Raw genomic sequence first — 23,524 nt, 5'->3', positions numbered from 1 at the left:
GAAGCCCGAGGCGGGACTCCGTTATTTTTTATCTTGTTTTAGTGTTTGTGCCTGGAAGGCTTTATCCATTTTTTGTAGAACTTATGCCTGGACGACTTTATCCACATTTTTATGAAGATCAAGTTTCTGACTCTTTATTATAAGTCCAATTTTTTCCTTATATGATGCCGAATCGTAGAATAACTGAGTCATTCTTTAAAACCCGAACCGTTTTATTGATTACGAGCCATTGTGAGCAAACTGGACTTCTTTTTGGGTGAAACTTTTCGGTTGCGACCCGATCCGAAGACGAGTTGCCTACGTACCCTTTTCAGGGATCAAGCCACCTCGTAGTTCAAGTTCATGCTTCTTAGATTTAGTTATAGTATTTCCTGAGGTGCATGGCATTCCAGGATCTTGGAATGGCTTTGCCAATTAAGTCGGCGAGTTCGTAGACACCGGGTCGGACGACTCTCAAAATTAGGTATGGTCCTTCCCTGTTTGCCCCGAGCCATTTCATTTTGGTAATTTTGTAGTCACACCAGGGCTGAATCTCTTCTTTCATCGATCTGATCTAACTTGTCAAGCATTCTTTGAGTATTATCCTGCTCGTTTTCAGGAGATAGGCTCCGACGCAGACTTGGCACATCCAATCTGTTCTGAGACGATAATTGTCTTCCTTTTTGTCTCCCTGATTCTGTGGAGCCTTCCAGTCCTCCTCCTGAATCCCTTGCAAATACGGTTGAGGCAATGGACAAGGAATTTCAGGTGTGTAGACTAGTTCAGCAACAGGTGGAAAGTCAAGGCTGATTGGTGAAGTCTGTGTCCAGTGTCGATTGACACTAGGTGAGTGTCGGTCGACACTACTGCCTGGTATTGATCCTGCTCTATCCATCTCGGTCGATTCTGCTCTGTCAAACGTCGACACTTCCTCAAGTTGGTACTGGTGTCGATCGACACCCAGGTGGTGTCGGTCGACACTACTAATTTGTGTCGAGCGATTCTGGAGATCAATGTCGAGCATGGTCGATTTTGCTTCATCACAGCCTTATGTCTCGTATATATGTGATGGTGTCGATAGACACCAAGGGTGGTGTCGTTCGACACTGCCTCTACAACTTCAAAATCGTCACTTTCCTCAATCTTCACTAACTCATACTCACTTTCCACTGAAGCAGCATGCCAGAAGTAGTGAGGCTGCTTTCATTCCATCTAGGGATAGGTCACTCTAAGATCCTCTTTTGACCTTCGAGAATATGTTCCTTCAATGATTCGATCTTGCTTCTAGGTGCAGGTGGAGGGGGGGGGGGCTTGGTAAGAAGCAAGATCATAGTTTCTTGTGAAGCTGAAACTATTGCTATTCTGAAGCGGTTGCTAGAATTGAGAATTCTGAGTGTAGCTCGTTGGACCATTCCCATAGGAACCTATGTAGCCTTGTTGGTGATCAAATCTCTGATTCGGAAAATCTCTGCTATGAACATAATCGACATCCTCCACAAGTTGATTGTGGATCGCGTTCAGCTTAGCCATGATCCCAGCAATCTTACTCTCGTTCATGTTTCTCGTTTGGTCCTGGTTCTGTGATTAGACAAACACCTGAAACACACAAGAAAAAGAAAAGAGAAAGACTAAGTAAATAAAAAGAAAAAATAAAAAATAAAAGCTTAGACAAAATTCTAATCCTAATCTAATGGTGAATCGTAGAGAACTTCGGCAACGGCGCCAAATTTGATATAAGTCAAATTGCCTTAAGACCACTCTCTCAAACAAGAGATCAATTGTAGCACTTAAGGGTCGAATTCCACAAAGCTCTCGGATCACACAATAGACCAAGGTTTTGAATTAAGCTAAGTAAGATAGTAATGATGTCGCTCGACACCAGGGGTGGTGTCGTTCGACACCTACGTGGATTTTGGTCTGCGAACTGCATCTGCAACTTAAGTTGTCTGGTTTGCTCCAGAATGCTCTATAATCTCCAAATGCATATCAAACATGTAAAGACCTGAAAAAGACTAGAAAAGACTCTAGAAATAACAAAAGGACTCTAAAACCTATACCTAAATCATAGCTAAAAGCAGTAAAAATAGGGTTATATCAACTCCCCCAGACTTAGCTTTTGCTTGCCATCAAGCAAAACACAAAAGCCGAACCCGTGGAAAAGGTTTTAAAACACTAGAACTCCCAACAATCTCGAGCTTATTGCCTTGATCATCCTAACCAAATCCATATGTCTAGCAGTTAATCAAATCCTAAACAACATGTACGTCTCTGCAAGCTTACACAACATTCTAGATACCATACCTAAGTTCCACAACTATATCTACCAGGCTTTCATCGCTGGATCTTATCAACAAGCTAACATTCAAGATCCTTCTACATTTATGTACTATACCATGATAAATCGACCATTCTTTTTTTTTTTTTTTGCTTTGGTGTTCTTTCTCTCCCCAGACTTATTCTTTTTAGAGAGTAAACAAAGAAAAATGTAGTTAGTAAGCGACTCCCCCAGACTTAAATGACACTGTCCCTAGTGGCATTCAAATCCGAGTAAGCGAAAAAAAGAAAAAGAAAAACGTAAAATAAAAGAAAAAGAAAAAGAAAAATAAACCATACTAGTGGGTTGCCTCCCACTAAGCGCTTGTTTATAGTCAATAGCTTGACTTTGATGGAGTATGGGGATCAAGTGGATCAGATGGTGGTAATAAATATCGCGGAGAAAGACCTCTCATCATCCATGCTGGCGTTTAACAGTTAGCGCGTGAGGTTTATCTAGGAAGAGAGGAGCATCAGCAAGGTGGGACTCAGGTATGGGTGGAATACTCATTTTTCCTGCACAATCATCAAAAGAAAGAACAAGCGCTCGACGAGAAACTCGTAGCTTGCTTAACCGTAAAACAGTATTTTTGATGAAATCAAGAGGTTTAGGAGGAGGAGATGAGTACCATAGCCGTTTAGGAGGTAGATGAAGTATGAGAGGTGCAATGGGTGACGTGACAGTAGAACTTGGACTTAAAGCATTGATCCCAGCTGGAAAAATAGCTATCGGAGAGGATTCTGCTTCAACCAGTGATGGGTGTCAATCGACACTCTTGGTGGTGTCGATCGACACCCGTCCTACAACTTGTCTTCCCTTACCTTGTCGACAAGTCAGCTCTGAAATCTGTTCTAAGACGATAATTGTCTTCCTTTTGTCTCCCTGATTCTGTGGAGCCTTGCAGTGCTCCTCCTAAATCCCTTGCATATACTGTTGAGGCAATGGACAGAGAATTTCAGGTGTGTAGACTAGTTCGGCAACAGGTGGAAAGTCAAGGCTGATTGATGCACTTTGCGTCCAGTGTCGATTGACACTAGGTGAGTGTCGGTCGACACTACTGTCTGGTATTTATCCTGCTCTGTCAATCTCGATCAATTTTTCTCTGTCAAACGTCAACGCTTCCTCAAGTTGGTACTGGTGTCGATCGACACCCAAGTGGTTAAGCTCTCGGATCACACAATAGACCAAGGTTTTGAATTAAGCTAAGTAAGATAGTAATGAAAATAAAAAGAAACAAAAGGAAAGAATAGCAGATTGTGAGGTTGTAAAACAAGAAAGTAAAAACGTCAGACTTAGGGTATTCTCAGGAAACTATTGGTTGGTAGATCAAATAATCGCTAGGTTGTTATCGAATTATTCTTAAACTCAAACTCTAATTATGGAATAACTGGTGATGTTCCGCGAAACTCCCTATGCCTACAGCTAAAATAACCGGAGAAGCCGAGAGATCTATAACCTAAACATGCATTCTAAACGAGTTCAATTGTTCACCTTAGTAGATAGGCCGATTCTTATTACACACCTATAAACCAGCCTCATCAAATAATAGATCCAACTATAGATACCTATGGTGGGCATATCTATTGTCTGGATACAAGTTCTAGGGGATCAATCTAGATCTAGCATTAAGAACAATTAAAGATGAAGAATTCTACAGATAACCTAGTAGAGGGGTGATCTACTAAACCATATGAATCCCTAATGAGAAACCCTGCCCCTACAAGTGGATTACTCAGACATGATCAAAGAAACACAAATCATAGTCTGAATAGGAAATTAATAATAGCAAGAGAAAGAGTAAAGAAGATCTTCTCCAAAGGGAGTCTCCAAAGGGTTTTGCTCCCAAAGTACAAAAGAGATGAGGAGAATAACCTCTCCAAGCTTAAGTCTAAACAATGACCTTTAAAATTATATATATGACCTAAAACCGTGATGGATCTTCTTTAGAAATAAGAGAAAGTTCTGAGCCAAATTTGGAAATCTTCAAAACATCAATAAGTTGCGTCTTCGAATTGCCGTCAGGTATTGGTGTTGCTCGACACCAGGGGTGGTGTCGTTCGACACCTACGCAGATTTTTGTCTGCGAACTGCATTTGCAACTTAAGTTGTTTGTTTTGCTCCAGAATGCTCCAGAATCTCTAAATGCATCCCAAACATATAAAGACCTGAAAACAACTAGAAAAGAATCTAGAAATAACAAAAGGACTCTAAAACCTATACCTAAATCATAGCTAAAAGCAGTAAAAATAGGGTTATATCAACGAGCCGATATAAACTGTGAGCCGTTGTCCGTGACAATTTCGTAAGGGATCCCGTGGCGACATAAAATAATCTTCCATACGACTTGACCTGAGCGTCCTTGATGCTGGCGTATGATTCGGCCTCTACCCATTTAGAGAAGTAATCGGTTAAGACGAGGACTAATTTGTTCTGTTTCGAGGCATCCATGGGGCCGATGATGTCCATCAACCGACCCATGAATGGATATGGCGACGCGATCAATGAAAGGAGCACGACTGGTTGATGGATTGTGGGTGCATGCCTATAACATCTTTCGCATCGTCTAGAGTACTTTTCGCAGTCCTTGATCATTGTCGGCCAGAATTAACTGTGGCGTTTTATCTTGATGGTCAGGGCTCTTCCTCCAGAATGATTTTCGCATGAGCCTCCGTGGTTTTCTTCCATGATCTTACGAGCCGCTTCTTTTTCTACGCAGGTCATTAGTGGTCTGGACAGACGCCACTTGAATAACTTTTCCTCGATTAGGACGAAGCGTGCAGCCTGAGTTTTTAGTTTTCGAGCTTCCCATTTATCGCAGGGCACTTTCCCCTCGGATATGTAACTTCTAATGGGTCCTATCCACTCGGAGTCGCAACCTAAGTCTTAGCTGTCATTTGGTTCCAAAATGCCCTCATAATTCGCGGCATTATGTACGGGGAAGGCCTGTTCGTCTTTTTCGAGCACGATGCTAGGTTTCTCAATGAATTCAACTGGAATGACTCTCCTCAGGTTCGGACCTGACGTTGAGGCCAGAGCAGCTAGAGCATCAGCCGATGTGTTTTCGCCTCCTAGAATTCTTGTTAGTTCGAACTCGTCGAACTACTTCGCATGATCTTGGACATGAGCGAGATAAGCTTCCATTCTTTCATCGCGAGCAGTGTATTCCCTGTTGAACAGATTTGCGACGAGTTGAGATTCACAAAAAGTCCTTTTTTTTGCAATTTTAGCCATGGGCTAATTTTAGCCCGGCCACGAGCGCTTCGTACTCGGCTACGTTGTTGGTTGCTTCGAAATTTAGCCTGAAAGACTGCTCGAGAACCTTGCTTGTGGGTGAAGTGAGAAGGATGCCCACACCCGAACCTTGATTTGATGACGAGCCATCGACACGTAGGAGCCAAGTTGTGTCAAGCGGATTTTCCCGAGCTTCTTTCATGGGTAGTTAGGATTTGGGACTTCGCGAACGTCTTGTTATGATATTCGATGTCATACTCACTGAGTTCGATCGCCCATTTAGCCAAACGACCCCACTGACTCAAACTATGTAGGATGGCGTTGAGCGGCATAGATCCCAGTACCACGGTCGTAAATTCCGAGCCGACATAACGACTGCTAAGGCGAGTTTTTCCATTTGCGGATAGCGAGATTCCACGCCGGTAAATGTCTGCGAAACATAAAAAATGGGTTTTTGTTCGCCTCTGTCTTCTCGGACTAAAACTCCGCTGATCGAAGTGTCCAATACGGCGACATACAAGTAGAACAGTTCTCTGATCACAGGTTTGGCAAGGATTGTTGGGCTCGCTAGATATTTCTTAAGTTCTTAAAAAGCTTCCTCGCACCGAGCCGTCCATTCAAACTTTTTGTTTTCCCGAAGCACGTCGTAAAAGGCCAGGCATTTGTCAGTTGACCGGGAGATGAATCGATTAAGGGTTGCGACCCTTCCAGTTAAGCACTACACTCCGCGCTTGTTTTGAGGTGATGCCATTCCTAAAAGTGCTTTGATTTGCTTCGGGTTTGCCTCGATGTCGCGATGTGTAACTAGATATCCCAAGAACTCACCAGACCTTACCTTGAAGCGGCACTTGGCCGGATTAAGCTTGACGTTATAGAGGTTGAGCTGCTGGAAACATTCGTGCAGGTGAGCTGTATGTTCGTCTTCTTTCATAGACTTTACCAACATGTCGTCAATGTATACTTCCATCGTCTTTCCGATTTGTAAGGCAAAGATATTGTTGACGAAACGCTGATAAGTCACCCCGACGTTTTTAAGTCTGAATGGCATCACTTGGTAACAGAAAAGGCCTTGCTTAGTATAGACCGCCATTTTTTCCTGGTCCTCAGGGTTCATCATTATTTGGTTATATCCAGCGAAGGCGTCCATGAACGATAGCAATTTGTTCCCCGAGGTTGATTCAACGATGCGATCGATATGTGGTAATGGGAAACTATCCTTCGAACAAGCTTTGTTCAAATCGGTGAAGTCAACGCAGACTCTCCATTTGCCGTTTTTCTTTTTTACCAAGACTAGATTTGCGAGCCAGTCGGGGTATTTCGCCTCGGTGATGGATCCAATTTTCAGCAATTTTTCAACTTCGCTTTCACAGTTTCGCCACGTTCCCGTCCCAACTTTCTTCTCTTATGCTTTACCGGTTTAAACGACGGATCAACGTTGATCTCGTGTGATACGATTTCAACACTCACTCCAGGTAAATCCTCTGGCGACCAGGCGAAGGTGTTGACGTTATCTCTGAGAAAGGTAATCAGCTCTGCTATTAGCTCTTCGCCTAAGTCTCCACAAATCTCCACACATTGTTTGGGCTTCTTATCGTCGAGGCAAATGGAGATCACAAGATCAGAAATAGGTTTCTTTGCTTCCCGAGCCTCGTCAATCTTTAATTGCTAAAACTGCAGGATAACTTTTTCTTCAGCTCGGCCTAGCTTCACCTTTTTGTGTTCGGCATCGGCTGTCGACTCAGTGACGGGATTCCTGAGCTTGTGCGCTGCCATGAAACACATCCTAGCATTCTTCTGATTTCCCAGATGGTCTTCACACCGTTGTTTGTCAGGAACTTTAGGCAGAGATGATAAGTCGAGGCGACGGCTAGGAACTGATTTAGCCATGGAGTGCCTATAATTGCGTTATAGACAGTTGGCTGGTCTGTGACTGAAAAATCGATGATTTTCGTAATTCCTCCGGCTCGAACTGGTAAATTGATGATGCCGAGGGTCATAGTGGTCTCGCCGGAAAAACAGAGTACATGCCTTGGAGTCGATATGATTTGCGTCATATCAACCTTCATCTCTTGCAGGGTTGCGTGAAAAATGATATCCAACGTGCTTCCTATATCAACTAAAACTCACTCGACGTCAAAATCCCCGATAGTAAGTGTTATGACCAAGGGGTCATTGTGCGGTCGATCCAAACCGTTCGTCTCACTCTCGTGAAAAGTTACTTCATCATCTGGTCCGTTGAATGGTCGAACCTAGTTACAATTCGAATCGGCCTTCCTTTGATAGGCCTGGATAGAGGCTGTCGTGTCTTGACAAAATGTCGAGCCTCCCATTATTATAAAGATTCTTTCCCGACCAGTTTCTAGTTCGTCGTTGTCCGCCTCGCGATCGCCCCGACCTCTCTTTGGCCCTTCAGGTTTCGATGCAACAGGCGCCTGTTTGGGGTTTGCCACAACGTTCACTTGCTCAGCTCTTGCCTTCTCTGCTTCCAAGTCCTCGATGGAGAGGCCACCACCAATTTCACCAGCTAGGAACTTGGCTGCAAATATTGCCCCGAGGCTACGACACCTGGAAGTTTGATGACCGTAGCTTTTGTGCAGTTTGCAATATTCCTGCTCGTTTCCTATAGGTTGGTCTTTGGTCCAAGTATAAGACTCTTTCTCGGCCTCCTCCTCTTCCCCGGGGCGTATCAGCTTGGTAATTATGGGCTCTGGAGAAATTTTGTTCCTCGTGATGTACGAAGGTCCCGCCTTGAGCGCCCTTTTTCGGGCTCGGAACGCCAGGTTGGGATTTGTCATCCCGGGATGTTTGCTTCGACGGCTCGTGCCTTTTCGATAGCAACTCCATCTCTTCCTCGTGGGAAACGTAGTCTGAGGCCCGGTGCAGAGTGTCTCGGATCGTCTGTTGTTTTGATAAATTTAATTTCTTCTGGAATTCAGATTTGTACCATAATGCGTTTTTCAAGGTGGAGAGAGCCGCAATGTCGTTAAATCCTTCGACCTTGGCTAGGGTAGATCTGAATTTCGCGAGGAAATCTCTGAGTGGCTCATTTGGCTGCTGAGATAGTGACCAAAGGTCGGCGTCCGAAGTGCCCGGATCAATCAACATTGAATACTGCTTGAGGAAAAGGGTTGAGAGCTCCTGGAAACTTTCTACAGAATTCCCTTTAAGTCTCGAGAACCAATCCAACGCCGGCCCCTTTAGATGCTCGACAAACAGATGACTGAGACCCGCATCTCTCTCATAAAGCTTGAACTTAGCTCGGGCCACAGAGATTATAAAAGACTTCAAATGACCCTTTGGGTCGAAAGACCCGTTGAAGTATTCGATTTTTAGTGTTGGAGATCTTGCGAGTGAAAGGTGTGTTGCGAGACTCTTCCGGAATCCAATCGATGTTTGGAGCCGAGGAGACTGCGCTATGCATCTGCGATCGCACAAGCTTCATCTCGGTTCTGCCTTGGCTAGAGAGAGATTGATGGCGTTTATTTCTTGCTCCCTAACATACTCCTCAGCCAATCTTATGTTCTCCTCTGAATCTTCATCATCAGTAACATAAATTCTCATTTTAGTTGTTTGAATCTTGATTTAGGATTGTTACTAGAAACCCACCATCATTATAATCTGGCTTGACATAGTTGCTTCTGTATGCATCTTAATTGCTAGCAATAACAGTGGACTGGATTGACACCCCCTATAGCTGCATCGACATGTTAGTGTGTAAGGGGAATTGAACTGAACACACCACACTTCAGACCATAGGTAGGCGTAAAAACCTAGTTATCACTTTCCAAGCTCTATCTCGTTGTTACCATCAAGTTTCTCCAACTTTATTGGTTTCAAGCATGTCTTCTTGGTTGTGGAACATCTCTCCACTTATGTATCCTCCACAACTCTCTTGGAAGATAGAGTAGTCATGCCAGATACTGACATTTCACTACCTTCACTGCTGATAGTGAGCAGGTACATTGCTTGAAAGGATTAAAAGTTCCAGTAAATAGTTATAATATGTAGTACAAAACACAATCGAAATAGAGTTCAACCTCACTACCTGAGATGAGCTGAGAAAGATTGATTGTCTCTTCTGAATCATTGTGATCCTCAATCTTCACATTGTCAACACCTTACCAACCTTGTAGGTATCATTACATCCAGAAAAATTGTCATTCTCAACACAAACAAGTAGCTGAAATGTTTTTCCAACAAAGTTCTTGATAGAAGGAGGCAGTTTTTCAAGATCCTGCATTTGAATTATAAATGACACAATATAAAAACTTAATGATAAAATTTTAAAATGACAATCTTTTTTTGTATTGTTATTACTCACATCATCATCATATACGCCATCTAGAAGATCATATGCTGAATAACCAACAATCTATGTGGTAGCTCCATCAAACATAATACATTTAATATCTCATGTATGATCCATGACTCCAACATGCAACTTAAACCTTTAACCAAATGTTTGGTTATTTAGTTTCTTAATCACCGTAAACTGTATGATTAAGAACGAAATGTCCTAAACAGGAATGAGACCACAAACTTTGGAATCACTTGTGTTATGTTAAGGTTGCATTTAGGACACGAGAAGGTAGGCTTTTTTTTAGTTTAACAGCAATGGTGGTATCGTTATTCTTGTTCATCTCAACTTTCTTGTTGCATTTCTTCCATCCAACATAAAACCAACCCATATCACCATCTATTTTAAAGATAGTGCACATTATCTTGCATATATGAGCCTGAATACATGCAAAAGTATTAGAAAATCATTTGATAGAATCTTAATTCCAAAGTAACTTTAAACAAAATAATAGTTAATCTGTCTACCTTAGTGAAATCAAGTAAGCAGGCTATTGAGTTTTTGTAGGATAGTGCTCGAAGTAATCATCACTTCGAACAGACAATTCTAGCTTTGGTTTGGTCTCGGCAATTGTGAGTTCAAGACCATCCTTTGGCAAACTGTATTTACCACAAGACCATGAAATCACCAACTTAAGTATACTTAGATGTGGATATCATTTTTATAAGAAAAACACATAGTATAGTGATTAACTGTTTTTAAAAACTTTCCACTCTAAATACTCTGGATTAATGACAAAAACTGAAGCATCAAAAGCATTTGTAAACTGGTTCTCCCCTGTTACATATGAAATGAAAATGTAAAACATGGTAAAGGTAAAATTTTCTTCATAAACATTAGTAAATCGATTGAAGATAGTTGTTTAGTTATGACTTCTGAAAGTACTGATCTTGGCAAACCTAATTAGGCAAACAACAATCTCACCACTTGAATTCGCACGTGCTTGACTTACTTGATCAACAAATTTTTCCCACAAAGTACATGGCATGAGATCATTCCTTTAATTAAAAACCATTTTACAGTATTTAGACAGAAGTAATATTTAAACCAAAAAAATAAACAAAACTATTTACATACATTTCGTTCCTCAGCTCCAATTCGAGCTTCTTTGTTGATTTGTTGTTGACAATCACGTTGTCAATGAATATGTTTGTCTTATATCCAATGATAACATGATCAATATTTAGTTTAGCAGACTATATTATTAAGAAAATACTTACCAACCAAATAGAATGGATTCAATTCACCAACAATGATGGATTGAAACTTGGGTAATGACAAGTAAGCATCATCAGAAATGGAAACACATGCTGAGACAAATGTATGGTTAACAAAAGCCATCTTGAACTGATGATCAGTCACCCAGAATTGTCCCCTGACTTGACCCAAAAACTCTCCACTGATCAAGCGCAATGTGCCTTACATACTTTTTCACACTTGCGTGAATCTTGCATCCCTGAAACACAATATTCTAATTTATCATCAAGAAGTATATATAAAATTAAGATGAACTTTTTAAATATGGCAATACCATGAACGTACCCTTTGATCAGCTAGTACCATTTCGAGTGTTTCTCCTGACTAGGATGTGGCTGTTTCGAGGTGTTGAGAATTTTGATTTGCACACGCTAGCTGTTCTTGAAGGGCTTAACATCAGTAAGGTAAGTCGTAGCCATGGCCCCATCCATTTTGTTTACAAGTTGAAGGTGAACTTTGTGTTTTATGCTATTATGATGCTTAGTAGGCTGATGTGTTTAGGGTTGTAAATGATGTGTGTATTTATAGTCTTCAATAGATGGCTTAGTATAATGGGATAATCTTGTTTCAATAATAAAAAATGGAATTAAGAATATACCGAAATTAAATTCTAATAATCTTGATAAAATTTGCGTAACAGGAATTATATCTAGTGTATTTGACTGGTTTCTTAGGCCAAGTGCATAATAAACTGAACTACGAAATATATGATATGGTAGATATGGTTGTTTAGAAGATTTAGTTAAGATTACCTGATAAAACAGTTTTTCCCTCAACGTGTAAGTTCAAAACTCTGTGAGAGATATAGGTACCTTAAAAGAATAAAATATTAATTGCAGCTATATTTTCGGGAATTAGTAAGATTGTTAAAACCGTGCTAATAAGATTTAGAAACATAAAATACAAATTTGAATATTTTGTAAATGTTAAAAGTGGGTTTTTTAAATAGATGGCCTTTTATAAATGTGGAAATTGGCCTTGTGTTCAAATTAGGGACAAATGTTGGTTAGATCCGCTAAGTTATTGGAAATGAATATAGGACAGATACTTCTATGACCCTTATTGAAAAACTTACATAAAGCAAAAAAATGATAATAACCTTCTGCCTTGTTAATACATAAATACTAAGGTTTTACTAAGGACTATAAGTATGTATACATATTTCTTTTGGTATATATGTTTAATTCCAAAAACATAATATTTTTTTTATTAATATGCATGTTAACATACAATGTGATATGGACAAGATAAGGAGTGTTTTCAGGTACAGGATAAGGTTAGCAGTGACGGACCCAGAAATAAATTTTACCAATGTCAATTTTTTTTTAAACAGTATGATATAACTGACTTTCTTATAATATTATACAATCCCACAAAAAGAAAATCATTTTCATAGCAATTAAAAATGGTATATTAATTAATGTAATTTTTAAAAGAAAAAAAAATGTGTATGAAACAAAAGAGATACATGTATTTGAGGCTAAATGGAGAAAAAAGAAAATAAGTGTCATGTTAGAGATTTGAACCCAGGGTTAAGAACGTCAACACCTTAGAAAATACTAATTGAGCTGTTGGTACTTTTCAATATATCATGCAAAAATTAGTATTTGATTAATTAAAGGGTTCAATTGACCCCCCGTTTTCCCTAAGTAGGTCCGCCCCTAAAGGTTAGTTGATTTTGCATATTGCATATCTTATGATTGAAAGTCAAATCGTATATATTTAGAAGAGAAGATTTTATTGATCAAATTGGAAAACACACATGAAACGAAAAAGCTTGACTACTAATCAGAGTAAATGATTTACTCTGATATACCCTAAGTAGCCATTATTAGATCCATAGAAAAGAAACAAAAACATAAAAATGACTACTTAAAAAACAAAAACATGAATATCTTCTCCTCAACTGCTAACTCTCTCCAATGAGCTATTGAAATAAACATAATTAGAGGGCAACATATTCTTAGTAATTGAAATTAGTATTCTCATTTGCTTCATTGTTCACCCCTGTCTTTTCCTCATCTTCTTTATTTCCGATCTCTTCATCATTTTTGCCATTTAGTTTCTCCAATTTTATTGGTTTCAAGCATATCTTCTTGCTATTGGAACATCTCTCCACAGATATAAAGAAGATATATATGAATACACAAACTACAGACAAGAAAGAGACTCTAAGTCCAACCTTAGTGTCTAAGATGAGGTGAGAACGATTGGATGCTCTCTCTAAATCATCAGCATCCTCAATCATCACAATGTCAATACCTGGCCAAACCTTACCAACCTTGTATATATATCATTACTTCCAAACAAATTGTCATTCTCAATACACACAAGTAGCTGAAAGGTTTTCCCAACCAAGTTCTTGATAGAAGGAGGCATTCTTTCTGGATCTTGCAGTTGAATGATAAACAATACTCTATAAGAATTTATTGATAATATAGAATAATGATAGATATTATTATTGTTTTGTTATTACTCACATCATCAGGATAAACCCCATCAAGAAGGTCGAAAGCTGAATGACCAATCATCTCTGATGTTGCACCATCAAATAGGATACATTTGATATCTCCTGTTTGATCCATGACTCCAACATGCTACTTAAACCTTTACACAAAAGTAATGTCTGGTGTGGGTGATCCCCATACACAGTATAGATAATAATATAATTAATAAAAAGGAATGAGATGATATACCTTAGAACCACTTGGGTGATGTTAAGATTGCATTTTGGACACCTGTATTTAGACTTTGGTTGTGTAGCAGCAATGGCGGTCTCGTCTTTCTTGTTCATCTCGACTTTCTTGCTGCACTTCTTGCAGGCAACATAAAACCACCCCATATCACCTTATATTGTTTATATGGTGCACATGACCTTGCATTTCTGAACCTGAAATGAAGTAAGCAGGAAAAACATTTTATGGGATACTGGTCAAAGTAACCATCACTTTCGAATGACAATTCACGCTTTGGATTAGTGTCGGAAATGGTGAGAGCAAGACCATCGTTTGGCAAACTATAGTTACCAATCAGCCATGGAATCCCCAACTTAATATCCATGATTTATTTGCTATCAACACCCCTAAAATAGAGTTAAGGATTACCTGTTTTTATAGACTTCCAATTCTGGATACTCTGGACTGATGGCAACAACTGAAGCATCAAAAGCATTTGTACTCTGTTTTCCCCTAACAAATAATAAAACAAAATGTAAAACATGTTATCAATAATGTCTTCTTAGCATAGCAGGAGTAACTTGCGAATTAAAATAATAGCTTAGAGCATGCACATAGTTGGTACTCATATAGTCTCATTAACAATAAAAAAACAAAAAAAAATGAGATTGACAGAATTTTCAGATAGTGTATAAGGGTAGGAATGTTTCCTATGACCCTATTGTTATACATTATTTAGAATGATCAATTACAAATGTTGGAAAAATGCCGAGGGTGTCGATCAAGTATGTGAGTTCCCCTTTGTTTACTCTCACTACAAGAATATGGAGTATTTATAGCACTATAATATAGTAGTTAACCATGTTCTGCTATAATTTATAACCCGGCTCAACTTTTATAGCGTTTGGTAATTTCAAAACGCTATAATCTCGTACCCGGGAAATAAAAAATGACGCGGGCCATGTTTTTGGATTTAGGGTTATTGTTCTATAGCATTACCATTAATTAAACGCTACCTAATGTAATAGCGCGGATTAATTTTGTTGCCCGCCGAAACAAAAAAATTAGCCTCAAAATAATTCTAAGTACTGAAAAAACTATTCGTGTTCTTTCTCGACTCTTTCTCTTCCTATTCGTGTTCTTCCCTATTCTCGTCTTCTGCTCTAATCGATTCTTCTTCTTTCTGTCTCTCTTTGTGTTCGTGTTCTTGCTCACCGACTCTGTTCAATCTCTCTCGAAGACGCTCGCTACTCCTCAGCCTCTCAGTCACAGATCTGTTTCTAATTTGAGAAGGTTATGTGCCTTTTCTAATCGATTTAGGGATTGCATGTCCAATTAAACTTGTTTGAGCATCGATTTGGGGTTTTAATCAGTTTAGGGTTTCGTTTTCTCAGAAGCTTTTGGTAGCCGTGTCTCGAAGATTTCAGTGGTAGCCGCCGTGTCTCTATTTGACAGGTATGTTATTTTGACTTAGTTTGAATCGATTTCTGTAGTTCTTAGTTTGCATATATCGATTTGAGTATTCACTTGAACTTGAGGATTCACTTAGATTTGAGTATTGATTTGAGTTTCTAATAGAACTGAACTTGAGTATTCACTTAGCTTGTATCGATTTTGAATATCATATAGCTTTGAACTTGAGTATTCACTTGTATCGATTTGTGTTTCTTATAGAATTGAACTTGAGACCATTCACTTGTTTCGATTTTGAACTTGAGTATTGATTTTGAGATTTGAACTTGAGTAATAACACAGAACTTGAGTTGATAGTGATCTTGAGTTTATGAAATTTCTCTTTGTGTCTTTGCTCTTTGAGTTTTGTTTGCTTATATACCTGAATGCTAATATATATATATATATATATATATATATATATATATATATATATATATATATATATATATATATATTATCATATATATGGGGTTGGAGCTTGGTGGTCTTTTAAAAATGGATAAGTCATGGGTATGGCTGCCAAGGAATAACATTGAGTATGAGAAAGGAGCAACAACTTTTGTTTACGCATCATCGAGAAGTCTGGGAGATCCTGCTGAAATGTTTTGTCCATGTATTGATTGCCGGAATCTGTGTCATCAACCAATTGAGACTATTTTGGAGCATCTAGTTATGAAGGGAATGGACCATAAATACAAGAGAAATAGATGTTGGAGTAAGCATGGGGAGATACGGGCTGATAAGTTAGAAGTTGAGCCTAGTAGTACTACTAGTGAATGTGAAGCTTATGAGCTAATTAGAACAGCTTATTTTGATGGAGACGTCCATTCTGATTCTCAGAATCAGAATGAAGATGATAGTAAGGAGCCAGAAACAAAAGAAGAAGCTGATTTTAGGGAGAAGCTAAAGGAAGCTGAAACTCCACTATATCATGGCTGTCCGAAGTACACTAAGGTGTCTGCAATTATGGGGCTATACCGCATCAAAGTGAAGAGTGGGATGTCAGAGAATTATTTTGATCAACTTTTGAGCTTAGTGCACGACATACTACCAGGAGAGAATGTGCTGCCAACATCAACAAATGAGATCAAAAAATTCCTGAAGATGTTTGGTTTTGGGTATGATATCATTCACGCCTGTCAGAATGATTGCATCTTATACAGAAAGGAGTATGAGCTGAGGGATACTTGTCCAAGATGCAATGCTTCCAGATGGGAGAGGGATAAACACACTGGTGAAGAGAAGAAGGGGATTCCAGCTAAGGTACTGGGGTATTTTCCAATCAAGGATAGATTTAAGCGAATGTTTAGATCCAAGAAAATGGCTGAGGATCAACGGTGGCATTTCAGTAATGCTAGTGATGATGGTACAATGCGACATCATGTAGACTCTTTGGCTTGGGCTCAAGTGAATGATAAATGGCCAGAATTTGCTGCTGAACCTAGAAACCTGAGGTTGGGACTTTCTGCTGATGGGATGAATCCGTTCTCTATTCAAAACACTAAGTATAGCACCTGGCCAATTTTGCTTGTTAACTACAACATGGCTCCAACGATGTGTATGAAGGCTGAAAATATTATGCTAACTCTTTTGATACATGGACCTACTGCACCAAGCAATAATATTGATGTCTATCTAGCACCATTGATCGATGACTTAAAGGATTTGTGGAGTGAAGGCATTCATGTTTATGACTCATTCAAAAAAGAAAGTTTCACTCTTAGAGCTATGTTCTTGTGGAGTATCAGTGACTATCCAGCCTTAGGGACTTTGGCTGGTTGTAAGGTTAAGGGAAAACAAGCTTGTAATGTCTGTGGGAAAGATACACCATTTAGGTGGTTGAAGTTCAGTAGAAAACATGTGTATTTAAGGAATAGGAGACGACTAAGACCAGGACATCCATACAGAAGAAGAAGAGGCTGGTTTGATAACACTGTAGAAGAAGGGACAACAAGTAGAATTCAAACAGGAGAAGAGATATTTGAAGCATTAAAGGCTTTAAAAATGATTTTGGGAGACCTTTGGAGAGAAACAGTAAGAGAAAAAGATCAGACTTGTGTGAAGATGATGATTACGATGAAGACACACATCAATGGAGATGGAAGAAGCGATCAATTCTATATGAATTACCTTATTGGAAGGTAAATACTATCACATTTTACTATTAACATATTATTAATCTTGAATGGTACTAACTACTTATTGTTTGTGTAATAGGATATGCCTGTCCGTCACAACATTGACGTGATGCATGTGGAGAAGAATGTGTCTGACGCCATTGTCTCTATGTTGATGCAATCTGTCAAATCAAAGGATGGCTTGAATGCACGCAAGGATTTGGAAGACATGGGAACTCGTAGTAACTTGCACCCTCAGTTAAGAGTTAAGAGGACTTACTTACCTCCTGCTGCATATTGGTTGTCTAAGGATGAGAAAAGGAGATTCTGCAAAAGGCTAGCTAGATTTAGAGGGCCGGATGGATATTGTGCCAATATCTCCAACTGTGTGTCTATGGATCCACCAGTCATTGGTGGTTTGAAGTCTCATGACCATCATGTGCTCCTTCAAAACTTGCTGCCTGTTGCTTTGAGAGGGTTGCTGCCAAGAGTACCTAGAGTTGCTATAAGTAGATTGTGCCACTACTTCAACAGGTTGTGTCAGCGGGTTATTGACCCTGAGAAGCTAATGTCATTGGAGTCTGAATTAGTTGAGACAATGTGCCAGCTGGAGAGGTATTTTCCTCCATCTCTGTTTGATATAATGTTTCATCTCCCGATTCATTTGGCTAGAGAGACTCGATTAGGTGGACCAGTCCACTTTAGATGGATGTATCCCTTTGAAAGGTATTGTCTATAATGAATTCTATTATGTAACTTGTATTGTTTAATATTGTTTTGACATTAATATTGTATTATTGAATTGCAGGTACATGAAAACTCTAAAGGCTTATGTGAAGAATTTTGCAAGGCCAGAGGCTTGTATGGCTGAGGGATATTTAGCAGGAGAATGTATGGCTCTCTGCTTGGAGTTTCTTCAAAACTCTTTACCAGTTTCAGAAGCCATCAACCGGAATGAAGATCTTGATAGTAATTCTCTTGTTCTTGAAGGCAGACCACTGCAGAAAGCTACACAAGTAACTTTGTCGAATAAAGAGTGAGACATAGTTCATAGATATGTTCTAATGAACATGGCTGTTATGGATCCATATGTTAAGTAAGTTATTTTCTGTCTTTATTTCTTATATAAGTAACTCTGTCGATTACTTTTAACTTCTATTTCTTTATGAATCACAACATGCATTTACAAGAACTGCAAATGACTGATACAAGATGCATGAGAAACGAAACTTTCTTATGGAAGACGCATAATGAAAAGTTCTCACAGTGGGTAAAGGAGAAGGTAACATTTTTGATTCTTAAGTTGCTTTTCTATTCATTTCAACAGACTCTAATTTTGATCCAATTCTTTTATGCTTTGCCAACAGATACCTACAAACTCAAAGGTGAATTCAATCCAACAGAGATGGTTAGCCTTTGGACCAAGGCATATTGCTCAGTCATACAAGGGGTTTGTCATTAATGGTCATAGATTTCATACAGACGACATGAAGAGGAAAACTCAAAACAGTGGGGTTACATATGAAGCATTTTCAATGTGTAGATCAAGCGCCAAGGATACTAGACAACAGGCTGATATAGTTTCATACTTTGGAGTGATAAAGGAGATAATCTTGTTGGACTACCACATGTTTCAAGTTCCTATATTCAGGTGTCATTTGGCAAACAAAGGCAATGGAGTGAAAGAAGAAGACGGATTCACTCTTGTCAATCTCCATTTAAACCAAACTGCATTTCTTCAGGATCCATACATTCTGGCTGCCTAAGCAAAACATGTCTTCTACTCATGAGAGGACGACTCTTCACCTTGGTATGTAGTAATGAAGGCGCCACCAAGAGGATATCATGAGTTAGAAACAGATGAGGAGTTTGTTGCAGCAGCAATATCAATACAAGAGAATGATGATTTAGGGAATGAATCATCTGATGATGAGAGTTTCTGTGTTAGGAATGACTGTGAAGGTGTCTTAGTAATGGATTAATAGGACAGTGACGGTTTCTGTGTTTTGCATGGTGGTTAATTGGGATGATGGCTAGATTATATGGGTTGAGTTTATGTGTTTGATAGTATTGATGAGTTTGGTGTGTTTCAGGTAAAGAATGTCTACTTCACAACAGGAGAAGCCACCTCGCCGCAGTAAGCGTATGCAAGGGATAGAGTTGAGTGATTCTGTTGGATTAAAGAAACATAGAAGAAGCAGGAAGAAGCATCAAAAGGAGAATGTTGCTAGTGTTCTTGGTTCTGACTTGGCTGCGGAGGATACTGAACAAGCATATGAGCAAGATACTGAACAAGAGGCTGAACAAGAGGCTGATTTAGAAACTGAAGTAGCAGACGAGGAAGAAACTGAACAAGCAGCTGAAGAAGATCCTGAACAAGCAGCTGAAGGAGAAGGAGATGAGGAAGCAGGAACTGAGGAAGAAGGAAATGAAGAAACAATGGCTGCAGAAGGAGATGAGCTTCATTCCACAGAAGAAGCTCAAAGCCACCAACTAGGAAAAGGAAGACACGAGGACCTACTAGGATGCGTAAAATAGCAAAGCAACTTGACGACAAGCTAGAAGTTGAATTTAATTCTCTGGGTGAACATGTAGGTAATGGATCAGTCACACTTTCATCATTCCTTGGTCCTCTTGTGAGAGAGCATGTACCTGTTCTGTTTCATGACTGGAGGCACTTACCTGATGAGACTGGGGACACACTCTGGGAAGAAATTCAGGTATATTTGACTCATTTTTGTATTTAATCAATGATTGTGTTTAATCACTGATTGTGTTTAACTATATAACTTAATGTAGGGGAGGTTCAATTTGACTGAAGCTTGGCAAAAGGATGCTGTTTTTAAGCAGATGGGTTGTGTGTGGAGGTCTTCTAAGTCAAAGCTCACAACAAAAGTACGTGTAGTGAAGAGCAAAGCAGATTTGCTTTCACTAAAACCAAGTAACATACAATCTGTGACGGCTTGGAATAGTTGGGTGAAGAACAGGAAGACCACTGCCTTCAAGGTTGTCTATAACTGTAATTAAATTGTCCAAATACCTGTTCAATCTGTGTTTTGTTTTAATAGACTTTGCTTTTTTGTAGGAAATAAGTGACAAGTACAGGATGTTGAGGAAGGCACAGATTCCACACACTACCAGCCGCAAAGGAATGATTAGCCTTGCACATGAGATGGTATATTGCGACTCTTCATAAATTAAACTTGTGGAATCTGTTATGATCAACTACTCACTATCATACTTGTAGAAAAAAAAGAGTTCCAACCCTAAATTGGTGACAAGAAGCAAGGTTTGGATAGCTGGTCATACACACTCAGATGGGAGACCTGTCAAACCTGAATTTGCAGAGACCATCGTAAGTATTCACTTAACTGTCATTGTTATTTTTTTATTGTAAGACACTCACTTCACTTCACTTTAATTTTGGTTTCAGGAAAAAATTAAATCTATTGATAGTGAGATGGACTCGTCATCATTCACAGATCTTAAAGAAGATGCTGTGAGTCAAGTATTAGGGAAAGACAAGCCTGGAAGGCTTAGAGGGATGGGCAGAGGTGTGACTGCAACTAAGCTAGCATTCATGTTAGCTAGAGACTCACATGTGGAGAAGCTTGAAGCAACACAAGCTGATTTGCTGACAAAGCTTGAAGACTTGCAGAATGTAGTTCATGGCTTAGCTGCCAAAAAGGTAAATAACCTAACTGAATACACTTGTTATACTTGTAAAATTGGATGCTAATTACTTTGTTTTTGTCAGGAACATGTTGAAGAGGTTTCTAGATCTGAGGCTAGTAATGTTAGTGCAGGAGTTCGATGTCAGCTACTTGATTGGTGTAAAGATGATGATGTTGTTGTAGGTGAAGGAGAATTCTGCTCTGCTGAACAATTGTACAAGATTGATCGCATTCCACTTGGACCTAATGATGCGGCTGTGATTGTGAAGACAGTGGAAGACACCACAGCTTCTTTGTGGAGGCCTACACTATCTGTTTACACACTTGGTGAAGCTTTGGGGAACAAGATTGCTTGGCCTTTTGATAAGATCATCTTGGACAGTGATGTAGCTTCCCCTTCTGAGAATCAGACTGCAGGATCTTCGGTAATCTTCTTCCCATGTCACTTGTCAATTATCTAGTAAGATCACTCACTGGTCACTTATTATTTATGCACCATTCTTTAGGCTAAAGATGCAACACCAGTTAAGATCAAGATACTTGATTGGAATATGGCTGATTCTGTTGTTGGTGAGGGTCGATTGTGTTCAACAAACAGACACGAACTTGTGAACAATATGCCTCTTGGTCCTTCTGCTACAATTGTTAAGGTTGAGAAGGTGTTAAACAAAGCCGCGTATTTGTGGAGACCAAGTCCAGGAAAGTTTGTAATGGGAGATGTACTACATGAGAACATTGCGTGGCCACTTCATAGTATACAACATGTGAATATATCTACTATACTGGATGAAACAACATCAGCAAATAGAAGACCATCACCTCCATTGGTAACTTTATGCACTTTAACTTACATGCATATGAAAGAACATCGCTTGAATATTGCTTACTTGGTATTATTTTGATTCATGTAGAGCTTGAGTAACACTACTGCTAGCACCAGCAAATCTGCGAAGAAGAAGTGCATCATGTTAGATTACAAGAACGGGAGAGAAAGAGTAGGAGAAGGAAGAGTATGTACCTCTAACCCTTCAGACACAGTCCATCATATGCCCCTAGGTCCAAATGCGAGCAAGGTATGTGTAGAAGTTTCAAAGATTGGAGATGCTGCTGTGTGGAGACCACACTCTGAAATTCAAACAATTGCAGATGCAGTAGGTAGTATTGTGGCTTGACCTACTGATAAAATCATGTTTGTGTAAACATTATGTTGTTTTTTTCGTTAAGTACTTTGACTTTAAAATGTAATTTGGGATCTTGAATTTTATATAATATGAATTTATGAATTTCTTTCTGAATTTTGATTTTATGATTTCTAAATAATATGAATTTCTTTCTGAATTTGGGATTAAAATATAATTTATGAACTGGAATTAATTGGAGAAATATTGCATAATTAAAAATGCCATAATATATAAATATTGCAATTAACTAAATGCTATTGTCTAATTATATGTAGCAAATTAAATATGCTATGTATAACAATTATTTATATCAGAAACTAATCGCTATTAAATAATTAAAGATTGTAGCAGAAAAAGCGCTGTAATAAAGGAAATAATGATAGCAGAACAAAAAAGCGCTACAATATGTCTCCGACCTATTATGACGGACGATGATAGAGCGCTTCTAATAACGTTATGGTATAATCACATAGCATTTTTCGGGTGCTACAAATGCTCCATATTTTTGTAGTGATCTAAAAAGAATAAGTCTGGGGAGAGAAAGAACACCAAAAAAAAAATATATATAATAGAATGGTCGATTTATCATGGTATAGAACAGGAATGAGTCTAGAAGGATCTTGAATGTTAGCTTGTTTGATGAGACCCAGCGATGAAAGCCTCGTGGAGATAGTTGTGGAACTTAGGTATGGAATCTAGAATGTTGTGTAAGCTTGCGGAGAAATACATGTTGGTTAGAATTTGATTAGAACTGCTAGGCATATGGATTTGGTTAGAATGATCATGGCAATAGGCTAGAGAATGTTGGGAGTTCTTGTGTTTTCAAACCTCTTCCACGGGTTCGGCTTTTGTGTTTTGCTTGGGGGCAAGCAAAAGCTAAGTCTGGGGGAGTTGATATATTTCTATTTTTACCGGTTTTAACTAGTTTTAGGTATTAGTTTTAGAGTCTTTTTGTTATTTCTACAGTTCTTTCTAGTCTTTTTCAGGTCTTTATATGTTTGGGATTCATTTGGAGATAATGGAGCATAATAGAGGAAAACAAAGAATTTATGCTGCTGAAGAAATCCGGAGACTAAAAACCGCGTAGGTGTCGAGCGACACCAATACCTAATGACAATTCGAAGACGCAACTTATTGATGTTTTGAAGATTTTCAAATTTCGGCCCAGAACTTTCTCTTATTTCTAAAGAAGGCCCATCACGTTTTAGGTCTTATATATAGATTTTAGGTCATTGTTTAGACCGAAGCTTGGAGAAGCTAATCTCCTTAACTCTTTTGTACTTT

General features: G+C 39.0%; 1 protein-coding gene and 4 pseudogenes across 5 annotated transcripts; 1 reads left to right on the top strand and 4 right to left on the bottom strand.

The window, feature by feature from the left end:
- Positions 1–553: 553 nt before the first annotated feature.
- AT3G31940 lies at positions 554–1,536 on the bottom strand (annotated as a pseudogene; the record flags this gene model as incomplete). Its single annotated transcript has 3 exons — positions 554–922; positions 1,024–1,148; positions 1,404–1,536.
- Positions 1,537–4,026: 2,490 nt separating this feature from the next.
- Positions 4,027–9,094, bottom strand: AT3G31935 (annotated as a pseudogene; the record flags this gene model as incomplete). The annotated part of the gene is made up of 1 exon: positions 4,027–9,094.
- Positions 9,095–10,080: 986 nt separating this feature from the next.
- AT3G31925 (replication protein A 70 kDa DNA-binding subunit B-like protein) lies at positions 10,081–11,297 on the bottom strand (the record flags this gene model as incomplete). Its single annotated transcript, NM_001339065.1, has 4 exons — positions 11,102–11,297; positions 10,604–10,658; positions 10,420–10,480; positions 10,081–10,260 (listed from the first exon to the last, which is right to left on the bottom strand). The coding sequence occupies exons 1-4, from the start codon at positions 11,220–11,222 to the stop codon at positions 10,081–10,083; spliced, it is 417 nt and encodes a 138-aa protein (NP_001325790.1). The 5' UTR covers positions 11,223–11,297.
- A 1,804-nt stretch (positions 11,298–13,101) lies between these two features.
- Positions 13,102–13,980, bottom strand: AT3G31930 (annotated as a pseudogene; the record flags this gene model as incomplete). Its single annotated transcript has 4 exons — positions 13,102–13,251; positions 13,321–13,410; positions 13,619–13,735; positions 13,843–13,980.
- Positions 13,981–15,731: 1,751 nt separating this feature from the next.
- Positions 15,732–22,252, top strand: AT3G31920 (annotated as a pseudogene; the record flags this gene model as incomplete). The annotated part of the gene is made up of 1 exon: positions 15,732–22,252.
- Between the last annotated feature and the right edge of the window lie 1,272 nt (positions 22,253–23,524).

The sequence above is a fragment of the Arabidopsis thaliana genome, chromosome 3 (genome assembly GCF_000001735.4).
Source record: "Arabidopsis thaliana chromosome 3, partial sequence".
Lineage (NCBI taxonomy): Eukaryota > Viridiplantae > Streptophyta > Magnoliopsida > Brassicales > Brassicaceae > Arabidopsis > Arabidopsis thaliana.
The sequence above is the reverse complement of the archived record's forward strand: the minus strand, read 5'-3'. Positions and strand labels throughout refer to the sequence as shown.